Source organism: Saccostrea echinata, unplaced genomic scaffold (assembly GCF_033153115.1).
Source record: "Saccostrea echinata isolate AGI-Se365-2 ecotype Australia unplaced genomic scaffold, CSIRO_AGI_Sech_v1 ptg000003l, whole genome shotgun sequence".
Taxonomy (NCBI): domain Eukaryota; kingdom Metazoa; phylum Mollusca; class Bivalvia; order Ostreida; family Ostreidae; genus Saccostrea; species Saccostrea echinata.
Window position 1 is genome coordinate 6,663,220 of NW_026889752.1, and position 20,644 is coordinate 6,683,863.

Below are 20,644 nucleotides of genomic sequence, written 5' to 3' on the forward strand. Positions count from 1 at the left end.
TATCTTTTAAAAAGATTCATCGCCGTCCTCTCTCGACTCCAAGATATCTGGGTAGGGAGGTCGGTGATTTTTTTTTTCAATAATAAGAAATTATAGTTCTTAATGGATGGAAAAAAATTCGAGATAAAAAAATATTTCCTGCAGGTTAGAAAAGTTTGATTCGCACGGTATCACTCCGTTAACTGGTCAAGAGAAGACGCCATTTTCTTTTTAAAGATGACCTTTCATGTAGCTATTTTTGTTTTTTTCTTTCTCAAAGACATTTATATTTTTCATTTTTAAATGTTCGGTTTTCTCGTCTCTGTCAAGATATTTGAAAATTTGCTCAAAAATTAGAAATTTTATGCATTTTTAAATTTAATAAAGAGATGAAAACAGAGAAGAATATGTTCAATTAGGAGGCACAGATTATTTATTTATTTATTTATTTATCTATTTATTTATTCATTCATTCATTCATTTATATTTGAACGTAATATAGGCATTTTAGATTCTTCCAGAATATCTCTTCTACATCTACATGTACACGATACATACATGTGCAACCGGCACATTTGGGGGCTGATCAAAAATTAGTGCATGGTCAGAATCCCCAGTGTCAGAGCGAAGGTACACATGTGTTTATGTTATTTTGATGTTGGTCTCTTAAAATTTCATGACACGAAACACTTTTATTCAATAAGTATTAAAATCTCATTAATTTAATTTTTTTGGAATTTGAAATAAGAAATGAGACCTAATATAATATGTTTACTTAATAAAGTACATGTATATGATCAAATTGATCGATTTTAATCTTGTGTGGTCAAAAATTGCTTGGAATAAATTGATCTTCATTGATCAAAAATCGAAGATCAGTCTCTGATTTGGCTGTATTGTGTACAAGTCTTCTGCCCCGGGGTAGAACGGGGTACAACATGTATATTCCATGTAAATTGTAGTGGTCAGCGTAACAATGGGCACTAATTTCCTATTGTTCCTCGTCTGCGGCCACCGGTGTACATAATAAAAAAAACTACCTACACTGTACATGTACTTTCTTCTTTGAGCAGGAAAATCTTTACGGTCGCACAGAAAAAAAATATCCTGTAATATTCAATTTGTTGACGAATAAAATTGAAAATTGAAGAAAAAAATCTATTTAGCAAAATAGGACATTGCAGTACTAAGATAAAAAAAAAAAAAAAAAAAAGAAATGAAGTTCTATACATATACATTGTACAGACTTAATATTCAATAATTATTTTAATTCACATAAATCTATCTTTGCTCAGTATTTAATTTCATTTGTTAGTTTTATGCACATTTTTTGACATGCTTGAGATAAATTTAAAAGAAAATCCCGGGGAGGGGGCTAAATGTATTTTCAATTCTGAATCTCGGTTAATGATGGTTTGGGGCCCGTGAAAAGGAGACGAGAAATTGATACGGAACATTTGACTTCATCTTATAATTAAAACATTTCATGCATAATGTACATATAAATTAAAAAAAAAAAAAAATAGATGGTTACTGAAAGCAATTATTGAAATTATATTAGCATTAACTGTTCACAATTCAGAAACAGGGAATTAAACTCCACATCGCTCAGAATCCGTGAAAAAAAAAATCTTTTATGAATTTTGAATGACAGTAACATGACGTTGTTTATCGCACTCATGAATAAATGTTATAGTTCTGAATTTGGTATCCTTCACTGATTCTCTAAAATAATTTTATTCATGTATATAAAAAATATGTAATAAGTAATTATAACATGTATGGCTTCTTAAACATAAAACTAAAGAATCAACCTTGCGCGTATCAGTTTTAAGTTAACAGTATTTTACCCCCCCCCCCCCTTTTTGTGCTACAATAAAGCATAATCAAGTCGGTAAGCGCCCAGCCCGTACTGTTCTTTTATACAAAGGTCTCCGACAAGGAGAAAATGGAATAAAATAACATCATAATCTCTGTACAAAACTATTTCTAATTTTACAAAATTCATGTCGCACGATACACAGAATACATGTACTAATAATTGACCCGATGCTCAAAACGAAAGTAGAACTTTTAACACGTGGTTGACATGTGTGTTCCAAAAACAACAATTTAGCTAGACGGCATTAATGGACGAAAGTAACTTCAAGTTTTGTTTTATTTTATTTTGTTTTAACTGACTGACCGCGTATAACATGTATAAGTAGTTATTTATTGATCTCCCTGATACTGGCGTATGTCCATAGACCTAACGCAGATTTATGTACTATTAACAAAGAATTAAAGAAAAACGTGTATGTCATTGATTGAAAATCACACTGCATAAGATTTATAGTGTACTGATGGCTTCACAATTAAAAAAAAAAAAAAAAAAAAAAAAAAAGTAAGATAGAAAGCGTCGATACCACACAATGATATCAAATTCGCATCCAGGACATAATCAAAGAACTAGAGCGCACTGGCTATATGCATGTATATAAAAGAGATTATTCTACAAATTAAAGATGTTTTATTTTCATTATTTACACCTGTCACATTCTTCAATAAAAGGACAAAGTGTACACAACATAAAATCAGAATGATTTTTTTTGTGATATATATTAATACTGGCTAAAGTGTCTTCTTAAAATGAGAGTTGTATGTAAATAGAGGGGGGGGGGGAGTTCTCAATTTATAGAGCTCATACATGTTCAGTTCTCCACACGAAAAAATAAATTGACGATAACAACCATTGACTATATTAAAGATGCCCTCTAAAAGCTTTTGATGACAATACAAATACACGTGGAAAAAATATGAGATGGGATTTTTTTTAACCTTTAAAAATAAAAACTTGTTTTAAAAAGTACTTGGGGAGAAAAACCACTGCAATAACAACACAATGATATTGAAAACTTTGTGAAAGGAGAAATATAAAGGTAAAGAAAAACACAACCATTTATGATTTAATTTTAACATTATGATGTAAAAATGATTATAATAAAATTAATACATGAAATATGAAAACAAATAAAATGTGACTTTTTTTTCTAGAATAATTTTTTTTTGTTAGAATACTGTAATGATTTTGTTGATAAAATACTTTCTTTAAAACAAATAATCATATCTTAGGCTATTTTAGTTCCTTCCCTGATTAAAAACAATGACCACAGTAATTATCAGTAAATCTCAGCATCGACAGCACATCAACAGTATTTATCAGACTCCACAGTAAAGACGACAGTAATTATCAGTATTTATCAGAAACAACTAAAATTATCAGCAACGACAGTAATAATAACAGTAAATATCAGTATTCATCAGCAAGAACAGCACCGTATCAGTAATTATCAAACATTATCAGTAAAATTTGGGATTTTCAGCACTTTTTTCGTCCAGTAGTGAGAGTACTGCGCAACAATATATTCGAGAAGTGGTGCAAATCAGATGTGGATACTTAAAAATTCCAAGGAACTTTTGGAAAATTTGAAATCACAAGATTTTACCAGAATCAACAGCTTAAAAAGTTACGACTTTTCAACTTTATACAAAACCATTCCCCACGATAAATTAAAGTCAAGGCTTTTTGATATCATTGACCGCTGCTTTTTCAATAAAACTGGAACTCATCAATTTACTTACCTTGTCATTGGTCATTTGCAAAATTATTTTGCTAAAAAAACATTCTGATTGTACATACAAGTACTCTGAAGTTGACATTAAAAAGATGCTTGAGTTTCTGATTGACAATATCTATGTGGTTTTTGGAGACGAGGTCTTCCAACAATCTATTGGAATTCCCATGGGTACCAATTGCGCCCCGTTATTAGCAGACTTTTTTGTATTCATATTGTGGCAGAGTCATATTTATTTAAAATAATTTTTTATCTTTATTGAATAACTTACTGAGCCATAATTTACTTTATGCCATATTTGGTAGTAGTCTCCATTCATGAATTCTACTCACAAAATCTCATTGGCCAATAAATTTGTACCCCCTTGTATAACCGGTTTTTCTGCTATATATACTGACGCATGGGCCCATCCCTGTCAGTGCGGGAAATTTAATTTACCTATTACCAGCTGCCCGTTGTCACCACTTGAAAGGTAATTTTCTTAATCTATTAATTTTTTTGTATTTGATTTATTAAGTCCAAGTTATAAGCTCAAGTATTTTTCATATTTTTGAAAGAAGGGTATTTTAAACTATGAAAATGACGTTTTGGGCTTAGTACACTTAAATTTTCTTATTTTTGAAGTTAATAGGAAATAAAAGTATTTTGTCTCAGAGTCTGTGTGTATTATGATATGGTATATATGTTTGTTTTTTTTTTGTATTTGTAGATCTGCCATTGCTTTTTCTTTTCCTAATAAATTTATAAACTGAACCTGCGTTTTCCATCTCCGCTTGGTTACAATATGAAGCAGAATTTGTCCAAATTCTTAAACGTGAAAAGAAGAAAACACTTGCTGTGGCCTTCAACTCGACATTTAGATATATTGAGGACGTATTGTCAATAAACAATAGCTATTTCCATTCTTATGTCGATACGATATATACCGGTGAGCTTGAGATAAAAGATACCACAGAGTCTGACACATCTGTTACATATTTGGATATTTTAATTGAAAAAGACTTTAATGGTAATCTAACAACCAAGCTTTATGATAAACGTGATGACTTTAACTTTTCAATCGTCAACTTCCCCTACTTATGCAGCAATATACCTTCATCACCTGCATAAGTGGTATATATCTCTCAGTTGATTCGATACGCAAGAGCATACTCTACGTATGTACAATTTCTAAAACGAGGTAAATTATTGACAAAAAAGTTGACGAAACAAGAATATCAGCTGTCTCGTTTAAAGTCATCGTTTCGTACGTTCTATGGTCGATACAGTGACCTTGTCAGCAAATACAATTTATCATTGAGTCAAATGCTGACTGACGTTTTTCATACTAATTGTTAGGCTATTATTTACACACTGAATTACACACGACGGATTTTTCCGTTATTTCCCAATCATGACAAGGAGCACAGGGCGGATGTGACCGCTCGGCAGGGGATGCTCACTCCTCCATGGCTTCTGATCCCACCTCTAATGTTTGGAGGTCCGTATTTGCTCTGCTCCTATTTTGTATTGTTTAATGAACTTTTGAGTTTGAATACTGTTTGTTATCTCCATATATTTCATTTCACTATAAACTCTGATTAATGCTGAATCACACTAGAAACAGTTATGTCACACGCCGGAAACAGTTATATCACCCGACGGAAACAGTTATAACACCCTCTCGATCATTTTCACGTGTTTTCATGTTACGCATTTGTAGCTCGGGTTCAAGATTTAAAGACATCGGTTGCTAAGCAAACGTAAACGACAGAGCGTAATTCATAACGTCATAAAAGCATTTTTGGATTATTTGTCTAAATTTAAACAATTTAAGACGATTTTTTTTTATTTTAAAAATGTTATATAACATATACCACATGGCTTCTCGGGGGACTAAACCACATGGCTTCTCGGGTGACTAAACCAGAATGTTTGCCCATCGGTGACAGGAAAGGCCTGGAGTGTTATGTCACCCTCTACCTTCAGCATCGGGTGACATAACACTCCAGCACTTTCCTGTCGCCTTGGGGCAAACATTCTTGTATGTCACCCTCGAAGCCATGTGATATATGTTTATTGTCACACGCCGGAAGCAGTGAGTTATAACACCCTCTCGATCACTTTCACGTGTTTTGTGTTACGCATTTGTAGCTCGGGGTTGAGATTTAATGACGTCGCTTGTTAAGCGAACGTAAACAACGGAGCGTAATTCTTAACGTCATGAAAACATTTTGGATTAATTGTCTATACTTAAACAGTTAAGACGATTTTTAAATTTTAAAAATGTTTTATAACATATACCACATGGTTTCTTTGGTGACTATACCAGAATGTTTGCCTCTCGGTGACAGGAAAGTCCTGGAATGTTATTCATTACACTCCAAGAATTTCCTGTAACCTTGGGGCAAACATTTTAGCACCCTCGAGGCCATGTGATATATGTATAATGTAGCTTTGGCCCCAAAAGTGTTACCTTGAATGATCAGAAAGATTTACTTGAAAGACAGCAATAGTATTTTTCGTATTGCTGATTTTAAATAATAAACCCTTAACACTTCCTCTTTCTGCTTGTAAAAATCATACAACCTGAATGCGAGTACCAAAACATTCTGTTGCAATATTTTAACGCAGGTGGGTTAAGGCTAGGTTTAGGCATTTGTATGCAAATAAACTAATTAAAATGCCTAAGGACTATATCTATTATACAGAGAAAGTTTAAACTTATTGTCTAACACATACTTGGAAACCACGACCTGAGATAGCCAGTACACATTATGACGTCAATCTACATGTATGACGTCATTGTTCTTTACTACACAAGATTATAATGGAAATAAAAAAAAAATGCTTCGACGCAAGGGCATGCTCTATTTTATTTAACTGAAACAAGGTGTATTAAGAAGCAATATATTCCAAAGTTCGCTGGTATTGCTGCACAAATATCAACAGCTCAGTTGTATAATTTCTATTCGTAATGTTTTTAGTTGAATAAGGGTAAAAATGTACCGTCCGGTATAAGTTTCTTCAAATTCCGATCAAATGAGAAAATGCCAAGGATTTGTGCAGCAGTTTTATTAATCTATAGAATATTCTCCAATTTCTTATACAATTTTTACATAAAAATAAATAGGGTAATCCCTTGCACCGAAGCTATTTTGTTGATGTGATTTATTACCTCAGTAGGTTAGATCAGTGACGTCATAATATGACGTCATAATGTGTACTGGCTATAACATATCGTGGGTACTAAGAATGCATAAGGAAATAAATCAAAACTTTCTCTGAAAAATAAATATAACTCTTATGCATTTTTATTAGCTCATTTGCATAGAAACGCCTATACCTAGCCTTAACTCACATGCGAAATTCAAACCATAATTTGTGTACTATTATTCATTTATTTATTTCTTTAAATAGCTGGTCAGTACCTTTTTAGCTCAACTGAGCCAAAGGCTCAAGTGAGCTTTTCTGAACAAAAAATTGTATGTAGTCTGTTGTCATTGTTGTAAACTTATCAAGTTTTCATCTTCTCCAAAAAACTCTTGACCAATTCAACCAAACTTGGCGCAGTCAGTATCAATTGGAAAAGGGAATTAAAATTTGTTCTAAGGAAGTGCCACAACCCCTTTCAACAGGAGATAATTAAGAAATAATAAAAATTGAGCTTTTCTGAACAACAATTTTTATGTAGTCTGTTGTCATTGTTGTAAACTTATCACATTTTCATCTTCTCCAAAAACTCTGGTCCATTTTATCCAAACTTGGCGCAGTCAATATCAATTGGTAAAGGGAATTAAAATTTGTTCTACGGAAGTGCCACAACCCCTTTCAACGGGAGATAATTATGAAATAATAAAAGTTGGAAAAGGTCATTCAAAATTCTTCTTCTCAAGAACCACTGGGCCAGAAAAGATGTAAAAAGGGTAAAGAAAATAGTTTTGAAAAAAGATAAGAACATTAAGCTTTCGGAAATAACGCACATCTTAATTTGTAATATGACGTTATGAACCCGTTCATGCAATCATAAGCACAAAGAAAATTCTGTATTAAGTGTTTGAGATTTTAACACATGTCAAGAATTAAACGTTACCTGAACGAATACTTGTTGCAGGAGCACAAACTTCCACCGTTTCATTTTGCCAAGGATTAATAACGCAGTGATATTTCAAATTTCCGCCACATTTGTCTTTATGGTTCGAACAGCCCAGCTTAATTGCAGCTTTACTCCATGATGCTTTATTCTTAGGGCATGATTTTACTGCTTTTTGTGTTGATTTGGAAAATCCACAGTACTCAGAATCAACTACATTATTAGCTGACAAAATTGTAACCTAAACATTAAGCATGATTTAAATTAATGAAAAAGGATCTCAGATAACCACACGTATACAATAAATAAGGAAATGTTGTTCAGTCCAAAAACATTTAAGAATCATGCGACTATATACTCAGTATTCTAAGATATTAAATACCAAAAATAATCAAAGATGAAGACATACGTTGTCAGAATCGATCCGACATTTGACACACGCAAGAAGTTAAAACAATGCATTCAATATATTCTCATTCAGAGTTCTTTTCCTTCTTCCCTTTCCCACATCAAAGATTCCAATGCACGACATATTTCAAAACGTTTCAAACAAAATGTTTACTAATTATAGTCTGCTCACCTAGGAACTTCCATCTTGTTATCAACAAGAGGCCCAAGGACCTTAACAGTCACCTGAGTATAATACAGCACTGTAAAGGATCCATAGAAATATTTTAAAAAATAACTGAAAATTGAAGCTATTTTGCCAAAGAATTTCAAAAATCTGGTAAAATCACCCTTACTTATTGTAACAAATGAGACCCGAGTGATCTCTTTGGGATCGTATTTTGTTTTCCCAAGTCTTACAGGGATGATTATGAACGCAAAACATACAAATACAACGGACACTTGCTAGCGTGTAAGGTATTCAATATATACAGATATTGTTTTTGTCACTTGCCTAGTGCTACAATTAAGTACACAGAGAGAAATCTCTAATGCCTGTATATTTACTCGATGTGGTGCCTCTTGGCTTCACAAACAAGTTAGCTGCTTGCCACTTGGTACCAACACTTGCCTCTTGGCCAATATGGTAATACTTGTTACCAGCATTAGCAACTTCAAGCAGACTCTAGCAATCTAAACTCCTATTTCCACGAATTCACCTGAACATAACGTTTTCTATCATCAAACAGGACACCCCAGTGTACACATATTAAGTACAACTAGCCCTTTGGTACATAAAAAATCTTTTGTCAATCCTTTATATCGCTTGCAAAGCAAAATTCGTCTTTGAGCATGCCTAGCTCGTTTAAAACATACATTCATTTTTATTCTGTTTCTATATATATATATATATATATATATATATATATATATATATATATATATATATATATATATATATATATATAACACTAAAAATGACCAACGACACGAACAATAATAATTGTCAAATTTTCGGGACGACCTGTCCCTTCCTCAGGACAAAGAAAAAAGTTAAGAAGTCATAAAAACAAAAGAAATAGAGAAACAAAAACAACTAGCACTACTACTAAACTACCAAACACTAAATATTTACAGTATTACATGTTTAATTTGAAGTTTATAAACAGTTGTGAACAAAGAAATCCGGAGCGCTATGAATTGCATCCGGTCTATCGGGTGTACTCTGGGTAAGTGCGACTTACATAATTGAACGAATTTATTATCGCTAATTAATAACGACCAAGCAGTAAATCGTACATTGTGTTATTCTCTCAAAATAGCGTAACTTTACATGATAAAAGAAATTAAAGATAATATGGAAGGGCAATTTTAAAATATGAATTTGGATATATTATAAATTTGGAAATCTGATACAAGAAATAAACAAAAATGTAAGCTGTAAATATTTGGTAGGTTGTTCCAGAATTGCTAATGCGAATTAACGGTAAAGTTTACACTATATAGAGAGAATGAACTTGTTTGTTACAATCCGGGATTGGGTCTAGTTCACGTTCATCCTGGTGAAGTCATTAAGATTGTTAATACCATTAGGGCGGAATGACTTCAGCCTGTGCATCCAGAACTTTTCCTTGCCTTTTCTCTGAGCGTCTGTCCATCTTGGATTATGGTCAATAACCACTACTGTCATGTCCTCCCATTTGTGACCTTCAAGGTTGAAATGTTCCCCAACGGGTTCATTGAGTTTTTTGGTCCTAATGGTAGAACGGTGATTATTGACTCTCCTGCGGAGATCTCCTGTTTCACCAACATACTGTTTGGAGCAAACTTTGCAACTGATGAAATAAATGCAGTTGTCTGTTTGACAGGACAAATTCCCTAGTATTTTGTAGCTGCGGTCTGTAACGGGGCTGTTAAAGCTGTCTGTGTCAGAGCTGTGCTTACAGAGAAGACATCTTCTGATAGAGCAAGTTTTAAAGCCCCCGTTAGGTAATGGATTGTCCAATCTGGTTCTTACTACCATGTCCTTTAGGTTCCTCGGGCGTCTGTATGCAGCCAATGGGGGCTCCCTAAAGACCTCTGCCATTCGTTTATTTGAGTGGAGAATTGGCAGGTTCTTTTGAAGGATACCGCTGAGGTTCTTAAGGACGGGATGGTATGTGGTTACCAGAGGGACCCTGCCGCTATTGTCTTTTTCCTTGTAGCGTAATAGGTTTTGCCTGTCATGTCCCGCCATCTCATCAATAGCAGTTTGTACGGTGCGGGCATTGTAGCCTCTCTTGCATAAGTGGGACTTCAGGAGACCGCTTTGTTCCTGATATAAGGCAGGGGATGAACAGATGCGCCGAATTCTGGTGGCTAGACCCACAGACACATCCTTAAATGTGTGTGGGGGATGACAGCTAGTTGGCATAAGATGTAGATGGGAATCTCTGGGTTTCGTATGGAGACTGAACTCGATTTCACCATCAGTCAGGGTAGATGTAGTATCTAGGAATATGTTTTTCGAATTAGATACGTCTACTGTAAATTTGATAGACTGATGAAAGGTGTTGGCAAACGAAATGAATGCCTCGAGGCTCTCGCGACATTCCACCCACTTCATCTCTATATCGTCAATGAAACGCAACCAGCTAAGGGGCCTAAATGGTGCTTGAAGTAGCAAGTTGCGTTCAAGTCTGCCCATGAAAATATTGGCATAAGATGGTGCCATTTTCGTACCCATAGCATTGCCATTAACCTGCAGGTAATGTTCTCCATTAAACATGAAGTTGTTATACTTGAGAACATGTTCAAGGAGCTAGGCAAGGGACTCGGTAGAAGGAATTTGTATGGATCTACTATCCCAGACTTCTCTACAGGCTTCGATACCCTCATCGTGCGGAATATTGGTGTACAAAGATGTGACGTACATAGTCACGAGAAGGGTATGATCTGGAAGGCCAGTAGAGGGCGTCTTGTTAATGTAGTCCGTGGTGTCCTTGAGATAGGATGGTAAATTCTCTACGTGTGGACGGAGATGTAAATCAATGTATTCAGAAATTTTCTCCGTGGGGTGTCCAATTGCGCCAACTATACGGCGGCCTGGCATACCTTCTTTGTGTATCTTAGGAAGCAGATAAAATTGTCCTGGTCTACAGTCAATAGGATTGAGTGTCTCATAGACGTTGATACCAATCTCGTTTTTCTCAAACATTTCGTCAAGAGTTTTGGTGATGGCGGTGAAGAATTCTTTAGTAGGGTCAGAGTCCAGTTTCTTATAGAAACGTTCGTCTGAGAGTTGTCTATGGGCCTCCGCCATGTACGTCTCTTTAGCAAGTACTACTACTGTAGAGCCTTTTTCTGCTTTCTTGATTACTATGTCATCCCGATTCTTTAATGATAATAAGGCGGATCTCTCTTCCTTACTCAAATTGTCGGAGCCTTGTCTGGCATTGAAAGGAGTTTTTCTATGTCTGACTCAACGGCGTCAATATACGACTCAAGGGCTCCGCATTTGCCCGGTGCAGGTTCCCAGTCACTTTTGGGCCGATAGAGTTTGTGTTCCTCTAGGTCGTGCAATTGTGGCTGAGAAGAGTCATATGAGTCAACTTCGGAGTTTTTTCTAGAAAAGTGCTCCTTCAACCGAAGACTCCGAAAGAATGCTCGGGTGTCCTCTCTGACTTGTTTTTCGTCGACCTCATGTGGCGTGGGACAGAAATTCCGCCCCTTGGAAAGAAGTGAGGTCTCCGATTCGGAGAGAGGAACACTAGATTTATTGAGCACTGGGCAGACGTCAGGAGTTTCTGAGGGTCCGTCCTTCGCGATTGTCGTTAAGCACTTGAAGCGTCTCGAGCGGGGTTTATGTGTTTTGTTAACTCGGACCTCTGACCGGTTTTTCCTGGTCTGTGGAACACTGTCTCGGAGAAATTTCTTCCTTTGAGTCTCGTTGAATTCATTTGTTAGGGCCATATTATAGGTGTCAATAATATTATGGGCTTCATCAAGATCAGCTTGGGACATGCTATCAGTGAGGGATGATTCTAAAGACGTGATATCACTCTCAAATTGTCCTAACTTGTGGATATCCCAAGAAAGACAGAGTGACATCAACTGTTTAGAACACGCTTCAAGCGCTTAACGACAATCGCCAAGGACGGACGATAGTGACATAGTAATCAAGAAAGCAGAAAAAGGCAGTAGTAGTACTTGCTAAAGAGACGTACATGGCGGAGGCCCATAGACAACTCTCAGACGAACGTTTCTATAAGAAACTGGACTCTGACCCTACTAAAGAATTCTTCACCGCCATCACCAAAACTCTTGACGAAATGTTTGAGAAAAACGAGATTGGTATCAACGTCTATGAGACACTCAATCCTATTGACTGTAGACCAGGACAATTTTATCTGCTTCCTAAGATACACAAAGAAGGTATGCCAGGCCGCCGTATAGTTGGCGCAATTGGACACCCCACGGAGAAAATTTCTGAATACATTGATTTACATCTCCGTCCACACGTAGAGAATTTACCATCCTATCTCAAGGACACCACGGACTACATTAACAAGACGCCCTCTACTGGCCTTCCAGATCATACCCTTCTCGTGACTATGTACGTCACATCTTTGTACACCAATATTCCGCACCATGAGGGTATCGAAGCCTGTAGAGAAGTCTGGGATAGTAGATCCATACAAATTCCTTCTACCGAGTCCCTTGCCTAGCTCCTTGAACATGTTCTCAAGTATAACAACTTCATGTTTAATGGAGAACATTACCTGCAGGTTAATGGCAATGCTATGGGTACGAAAATGGCACCATCTTATGCCAATATTTTCATGGGCAGACTTGAACGCAACTTGCTACTTCAAGCACCATTTAGGCCCCTTAGCTGGTTGCGTTTCATTGACGATATAGAGATGAAGTGGGTGGAATGTCGCGAGAGCCTCGAGGCATTCATTTCGTTTGCCAACACCTTTCATCAGTCTATCAAATTTACAGTAGACGTATCTAATTCGAAAAACATATTCCTAGATACTACATCTACCCTGACTGATGGTGAAATCGAGTTCAGTCTCCACACGAAACCCAGAGATTCCCATCTGCATCTTATGCCAACTAGCTGTCATCCCCCACACACATTTAAGGATGTGTCTGTGGGTCTAGCCACCAGAATTCGGCGCATCTGTTCATCCCCTGCCTTATATCAGGAACAAAGCGGTCTCCTGAAGTCCCACTTATGCAAGAGAGGCTACAATGCCCGCACCGTACAAACTGCTATTGATGAGATGGCGGGACATGACAGGCAAAACCTATTACGCTACAAGGAAAAAGACAATAGCGGCAGGGTCCCTCTGGTAACCACATACCATCCCGTCCTTAAGAACCTCAGCGGTATCCTTCAAAAGAACCTGCCAATTCTCCACTCAAATAAACGAATGGCAGAGGTCTTTAGGGAGCCCCCATTGGCTGCATACAGACGCCCGAGGAACCTAAAGGACATGGTAGTAAGAACCAGATTGGACAATCCATTACCTAACGGGGGCTTTAAAACTTGCTCTATCAGAAGATGTCTTCTCTGTAAGCACAGCTCTGACACAGACAGCTTTAACAGCCCCGTTACAGACCGCAGCTTCAAAATACTAGGGAATTTGTCCTGTCAAACAGACACTACTGGACGAAAAGAGTGCTGAGAATCCCAAATTTTACTGATAATGTTTGATAATTACTGATACGGTGCTGTTCTTGCTGATAAATACTGATATTTACTGTTATTATTACTGTTTTAGTTGTTTCTGATAAATACTAATAATTACTGTCGTCTTTACTGTGGAGTCTGATAAATACTGATATATACTGTTGATGTGCTGTCGATGCTGAGATTTACTGATAATTACTGTGGTCATTGTTTTTAATCAGGGAAGGAACTAAAATAGCCTAAGAAATGATTATTTGTTTTAAAGAAAGTATTTTATCAACAAAATCATTACAGTATTCTAACAAAAAAAAATTATTCTAGAAAAAAAGTCACATTTTATTTGTTTTCATATTTCATGTATTAATTTTATTATAATCATTTTTACATCATAATGTTCAAATTAGATCATAAATGTTTGTGTTTTTCTTTACCTTTTCATTTCGGAAAAGTTTTTATTTTTAAACGTTAAAAAAAAATCCCATCTCATATTTTTCCACCTGTATTTGTACTGTCATCAAAAGCTTTTAGAGGGCATCTTTAATATAGTCAATGGTTGTTATTGTCAATTTATTTTTTCGTGTGGAGAACTGAACATGTATGGGCTCAATAAGCTGAGACCCCCCCCCCCCACCCGATTTACATACAACTCTCATTTTAAGAAGACACTTTGGCCAGTATTAAATATATCTCACAAAAAAATCTATTCTGATTTTATGTTGTGTACACTTTGTCCTTTTATTGAAGAATGTGACAGGTTTAGATAATAAAAATAAAACATCTTTAATTTGTAGAATAATCTCTTTTATATACATATAGCCAGTGCGCTGTAGTTCTCTGATTATGTCCTGGATGCGAATTTGATATCATTGTGTGGTATCGACGCTTTCTATCTTACGTTTTTTTTTTTATTTTATTTGTTAAGCCATCCGTACACTATAAATATTATGCAGTGTGATTTTCAATCAATGAATTACAGTCTTTCTTTAATTCTTTGATAATAGTACATAAATCTGCGTTAGGTCTATGGACATACGCCAGTATCAGGGAGATCAATAAATAACTGCTTATACATGTTATACGCGGTCAGTCAGTTAAAAAAAAACAAAATAAAATAAAACAAAACTTGAAGTTACTTCCGTCCATTAATGCCGTCTAGCTAAATTGCTGTTCTGGAACACACATGTCAACCACGTGTAAAAGTTCTACTTTCGTTTTGAGAATCGGGTCAATCATTAGTACATTCTGTGTATCGTGCGACATGAATTTTATAAAATTAGAAATTGTTTTGTACAGAGATTATAATGTTTTTTATTCCATTTTCTCCTTGTCGGAGACCTTTGTATAAACGAACGTACAGGCTGGGCGCTTACCGACTTGATAATGCTTTATTGTAGCACAAAAAGGGGTGGGGGGGGGATACTGTTAACTTAAAACTGATATGCGCAAGGTTGATTCTTTAGTTTTATGTTTAATAAGTCATACATGTTTTAATATCTTATTGCATATTTTTTATATACATGAATAAAATTATTTTAGAGAATCAGTGAACGATACCAAACTCAGAACTATAACATTTATTCATGAGTGCGATAAACAACGTCATGTTACTGTCATTCAAAATTCATAAAAGATCCTTCACGGAATCTGAGCGATGTGGAGTTTAATTCCTTGTTTCTGAATTGTGAACAGTTAGTGCTAAAATAATTTCAATAATTGCTTTCACTAAACCATCTATTATATATATATATATATATATATATATATATATATATATATATATATATATATATATATATATATATATATATATATATATATTGCATAATGTTTTAATTATAAGATGAAGTCAAATGCTCCGTATCAATTTCTCGTCTCCGTTTCACGGGCCCCAAACCATCGTTAACCGAGATTCAGAATTGAAAATACATGTAGCCCCCTCCCCGGGATTTTCTTTTAAATTTATCTCAAGCATGTCAAGAAATGTGCATAAAACTCACAAATAAGATTAAATACTGAGCAAAGATAGATTTATGTGAAATAAAATAATTATTGAATATTAAGTCTGTACAAAGTAAACGTATATAACTTCATTTCTTTCTTTTTTTTTTATCTTAGTACTGCATTGTCCTATTTTGCTAAATAGTTTTCTTTTTTTCAATTTTCAATTTTATTCGTCAAGAAATTGAATATTACAGGATAATTTTTTTTTTCCGTGCGACCGTAAAGATTTTCCTGCTCAAAGAAGAAAGTACATGTACAGTGTAGGTAGTTTGTTTATTATGTACACCGGTGGCCGCAGACGAGGAACAATAGGTAATTAGTGCCCATTGTTACGCTGACCCCTACAATTTACATGGAATATACAAGTTTTACCCCGTTCTACCCCGGGGCGGAAGACTTGTACACAATACAGCCAAATCAGACTGATCTTCGATTTTTGATCAATGAAGATCAATTTATTCTATGCAAATTTTGACCACAATAGATTAAAATCGATCAATTTGATCATATACATGTACTTTACTAAGTAAACATATTATATTAGGTCTCATTTCTTATTTCACATTCCAAAAAAATTAAATTAATGAGATTTTAAAACTTATTGAATAAAAATGTTTCGTGTCATGAAATTTTAAGAGACCACCGTCAAAATAACATAAACACATGTGTACCTTCGCTCTGACACTTGGGATTCTGACCATGCACTTATTTTTAATCAGCCCCCAATCTGCCGGTTGCACATGTATGTATCGTGTACATGTAGATGTAGAAGAGATATTCTGGAAGAATCTAGAATGCCTGTATTACGTTCAAATGAATGAATAAATAAATGAATAAATAAATAAATAAATTAATATTAAATAAATAAATAAATTAATTAATAATCTGTGCCTCCAGATTGAACATATTCATCTCTATTTTCATCTCTTTATTAAATTTAAAAATGCAAAAAAATTCTAATTTTCGAACAAATTTTCAAATATCTTGACAGAGACCAGAAAACCGAACATTTAAAAATGAAAAAAAATGTCTTTGAAAAAGAAAAAAAGAGAGAGCTATATGAAAGGTCATCTTTAAAAAGAAAATGTCGTCCTCTCTTGACCAGTTGACGGAATGAAACCGTGCGAATCAAACTTTTCTAACCTGCAGGAAATATTTTTTATCCCGAATTTTTTTCCACCCATTAAGAACTATTTCTTATTATTATTAAAAAAAACAAAAAACAAAAAAAAAAAAAAAAAAAAAAAAAAGAAACAAAACAAAAACAAAACAAAACAAAACATCCCCGACCTCCTTACCCAAATATCTTGGAGTCGGCAGATGGCGGCGATGAATCTTTTTAAACGATAGCCTTATTTTCTTTTTGTTTACAGTACATTATTAAAATTCCATCTATCTTGCTTACAGATAAATTATACTATTTTCATAGATTGGTAGAAAACATATGCTAAATATACGCGGAATGTTTCATTTATTTATTGTCAACATTTTCACAACCGTATTGAAGTAAATGAGATCAGCGTAATTTTTGTCACTAGCAGAACATTTAAAGAAATATGAAAATGTCGTAATGATAATTTATAATTAAAAGAAAGAAATAATTGAAGGTTTTTACAGCCCTCAGTTCTTCTTTAGCCCTTCCCAGCTTAAGAACAAAGACCACAGTAATTATCAGTAAATCTCAGCATCGACAGCACATCAACAGTATTTATCAGTATTTATCAGACTCCACAGTAAAGACGACAGTAATTATCAGTATTTATCAGAAACAACTAAAATTATCAGCAACGACAGTAATAATAACAGTAAATATCAGTATTTATCAGCAAGAACAGCACCGTATCAGTAATTATCAAACATTATCAGTAAAATTTGGGATTCTCAGCACATTTTTCGTCCAGTAGTGAGACAACTGCATTTATCTCATCAGTTGCAAAGTTTGCTCCAAACAGTATGTTGGTGAAACAGGAGATCTCCGCAGGAGAGTCAATAATCACCGTTCTACCATTAGGACCAAAAAACTCAATGAACCCGTTGGGGAACATTTCAACCTTGAAGGTCACAAATGGGAGGACATGACAGTAGTGGTTACTGACCATAATCCAAGATGGACAGACGCTCAGAGAAAAGGCAAGGAACAGTTCTGGATGAACAGGCTGAAGTCATTCCGCCCTTAAGGTATTAACAAGCTTAGACTTCACCAGGATGAACATAAACTAGACCCAATCCCGGATTGTAACAAACAAGTTCATTCTCTCTATATAGTGTAAACTTTACCGTTAATTCGCATTAGCAATTCTGGAACAACCTACCAAATATTTACAGCTTACATTTTTGTTTATTTATTTTATCAGATTTCCAAATTTATAATATATCCAAATTCATATTTTAAAATTACCCTTCCATATTATCTTTAATTTCTTTTTATCATGTAAAGTTACGCTATTTTGAGAGAATAAGACAATGTACGATTTACTGCTTGGTCGTAATTAATTAGCAATAATTAATTCGTCCAATTATGTAACTCGCACTTACCCAGAGTACACCCGATAGACCGGATGCAATTCATAGCGCTCCGGATTTCTTTGTTCACAAATGTTTATATACTTCAAATTAAACATGTAATACTGTAAATATTTAGTGTTTGGTAGTTTAGTAGTAGTGCTAGTTGTTTTTGTTTCTCTATTTCTTTTGTTTTTATGACTTCTTAACTTTTTTCTTTGTCCTGAGGAAGGGACAGATCATCCCGAAAATTTGACAATTATTATTGTTCATGTCGTTGGTCATTTTTAGTGCTTTATATAAATTTCCATCCGTGACCTTGTATCTACTTAGTAGATCTGACACTAAGGATATACAGTGTTGTTGGTTTTTAGTGCTTTATATATATATATATATATATATACAAGAAAGAATTATATATATATATATATATATATATATATATATATATATATATATATATATATATATATATATATATATATATATATATATATATATTATATATATATATATATATATATAAGTAACTCTCATTTGCTTCACTTATTACAATTCTGTACTCTACCTCCTAGATACCCAGGAACAGAGAAAAGGCACATTTACTTATTTTGAATTTAATCATTTACATTTTTATGTTTGCATTTAGTCTTTTGCTTAATACTCTGGGGCAGAGGAGAAGATTTTCAAAGTATTAAATGCATTTCTGCTGTTTACTCAATAGAGCCCTGTCCAAATACCAGAACCCCTGTCTCAGGGGCCATGAAACATTATTTTATTTTCAGTATGTATTAAATAACCCAACCCCCTCCGGGGAAGCACTGATCAAGAGGCCATGAAGTTCACAATTTTTGAAGAGACACTCCTCCTTATTATAAGTATGCATTTAGTTTGTTTCCTTAATACCCAGAAGAAGAGGAGAGATTTTTCAAAGAATTAATGCATTTTCACTTTATAACCATTACAGCCCCTCCCTAACACCAGAATCCCTGATCCGGGGCCATGAAATTTTTAATTTTGGAAGAAGCATCTGTCCCCATCATAACTATACATTTAGTTTTTCTTTGATACCCAGGAGCAACGGAGAACATTTTCAAAGAATTAGCGCATTTTCACTATATAACCGTTAGTGCCCCACCCTAACTCCCCAAACCCTGACCAAGCAGCCATGAAATTCACAATTTTGGAAGAAGCACTCTTCCTCACCATAATTATGTACTTAGTTCATTAGCTTAATATCCAGATGCAGAGGAGAAGATTTTCAAAGAATTAATGTATTTTCACTATATAACCATTAGAGCCCCTTCCTATCTCCAGAGCACCTGACTAAGGAGCCATGAAATTCACAATTTTGGAAGAGGCATCCTTCCATATCATAACAATGCATTTAGTTATTTTCATTAATACCCTAGAGCAGAGGAGAAGATTTTTTGAAGAATTAATGCATTTTTACTAAAATAACCATTACCCTGACCCAGGGACCATGAAATTCAGAAATTTGCAAGAAGTAAACTTCCTCATCATAACTTTGAATTTAATTTGTTTCCTTAATACCCAGGAGCAGAGGAGAGGATTTTAAAAAGAAATAATGCATTTTTACTATATGTTCAACAGAGTCCCGCCCTAGCACCAGAACTCCTGACCCAGGGGCCATGAATTACACAACTTTGGTAGAGGACTCAATGCTTATTACAATCATGCCAGCAGTTTGACTGTTTGATGTCCAGGAGAAAAAAAAAAGATTTTTAAAAATTGCATTATTTTTTATGGTTTTAGCCCTACCCCTCAGGTCCCTCGGGAACAGGGGCCATGAATTTAACAATTTTTGTTCCCCTTCAACCATAGATGCTATATGCCAAAATTAGTTGAAAGTGGTTCCAGAGCAGAAGCTGAGAATGTTCAAATGTTAACACATGACGGACAACGGACGAAAAGAGACAACAATAGGTTACCTCAGTAAACTCAGGTGACCTAAAAATAGCAAAATAAGGAGAACATGACTGATATTATATTTATTATTCTTCCCCATAATCATTTCTACTGATTTTCTTGTTTTCTGTTGTTTTTTTTTTTTTCAGAGTCTTAAATTCAATTATGTAGCTCATGGCTGTCTGTTTGTTTGTCTGCGAAACAGTGTAACCTTGTCCATAATTTTTGAATAAACCATGGCTTTCATACCTCAAATGTGTATTCCTTGTGATGACAATTCTTTGGGTACCAACATATATGACCACTTGACATTCACATTCACCTTTGAGTTTGAACCACTTTTGCAAAATTTTAGCAAACTTTAACCTTGATCATAACGTTCGAACAGTTGGAACTAGGGCTTTCATACTTGACATCTGTATTTCTTTTGGTAAGACCCTTCCTTAGTAGCTGCAATAATGTAGCCCTCTCCAATTTTTT

The 20,644-nt window shown here is 34.7% G+C and overlaps 1 protein-coding gene across 1 annotated transcript in view; it reads right to left on the reverse strand.

The window, feature by feature from the left end:
* LOC133178786 (uncharacterized) overlaps window positions 1–20,644 on the reverse strand; it is a 51,084-nt gene that overhangs the window by 9,630 nt on the left and 20,810 nt on the right. The window contains exon 3 of the mRNA XM_061313483.1: window positions 7,666–7,906. Within this exon, the coding sequence (XP_061169467.1) occupies window positions 7,666–7,906 (241 nt within the window). The remainder of the gene's footprint in view (window positions 1–7,665; window positions 7,907–20,644) is intronic.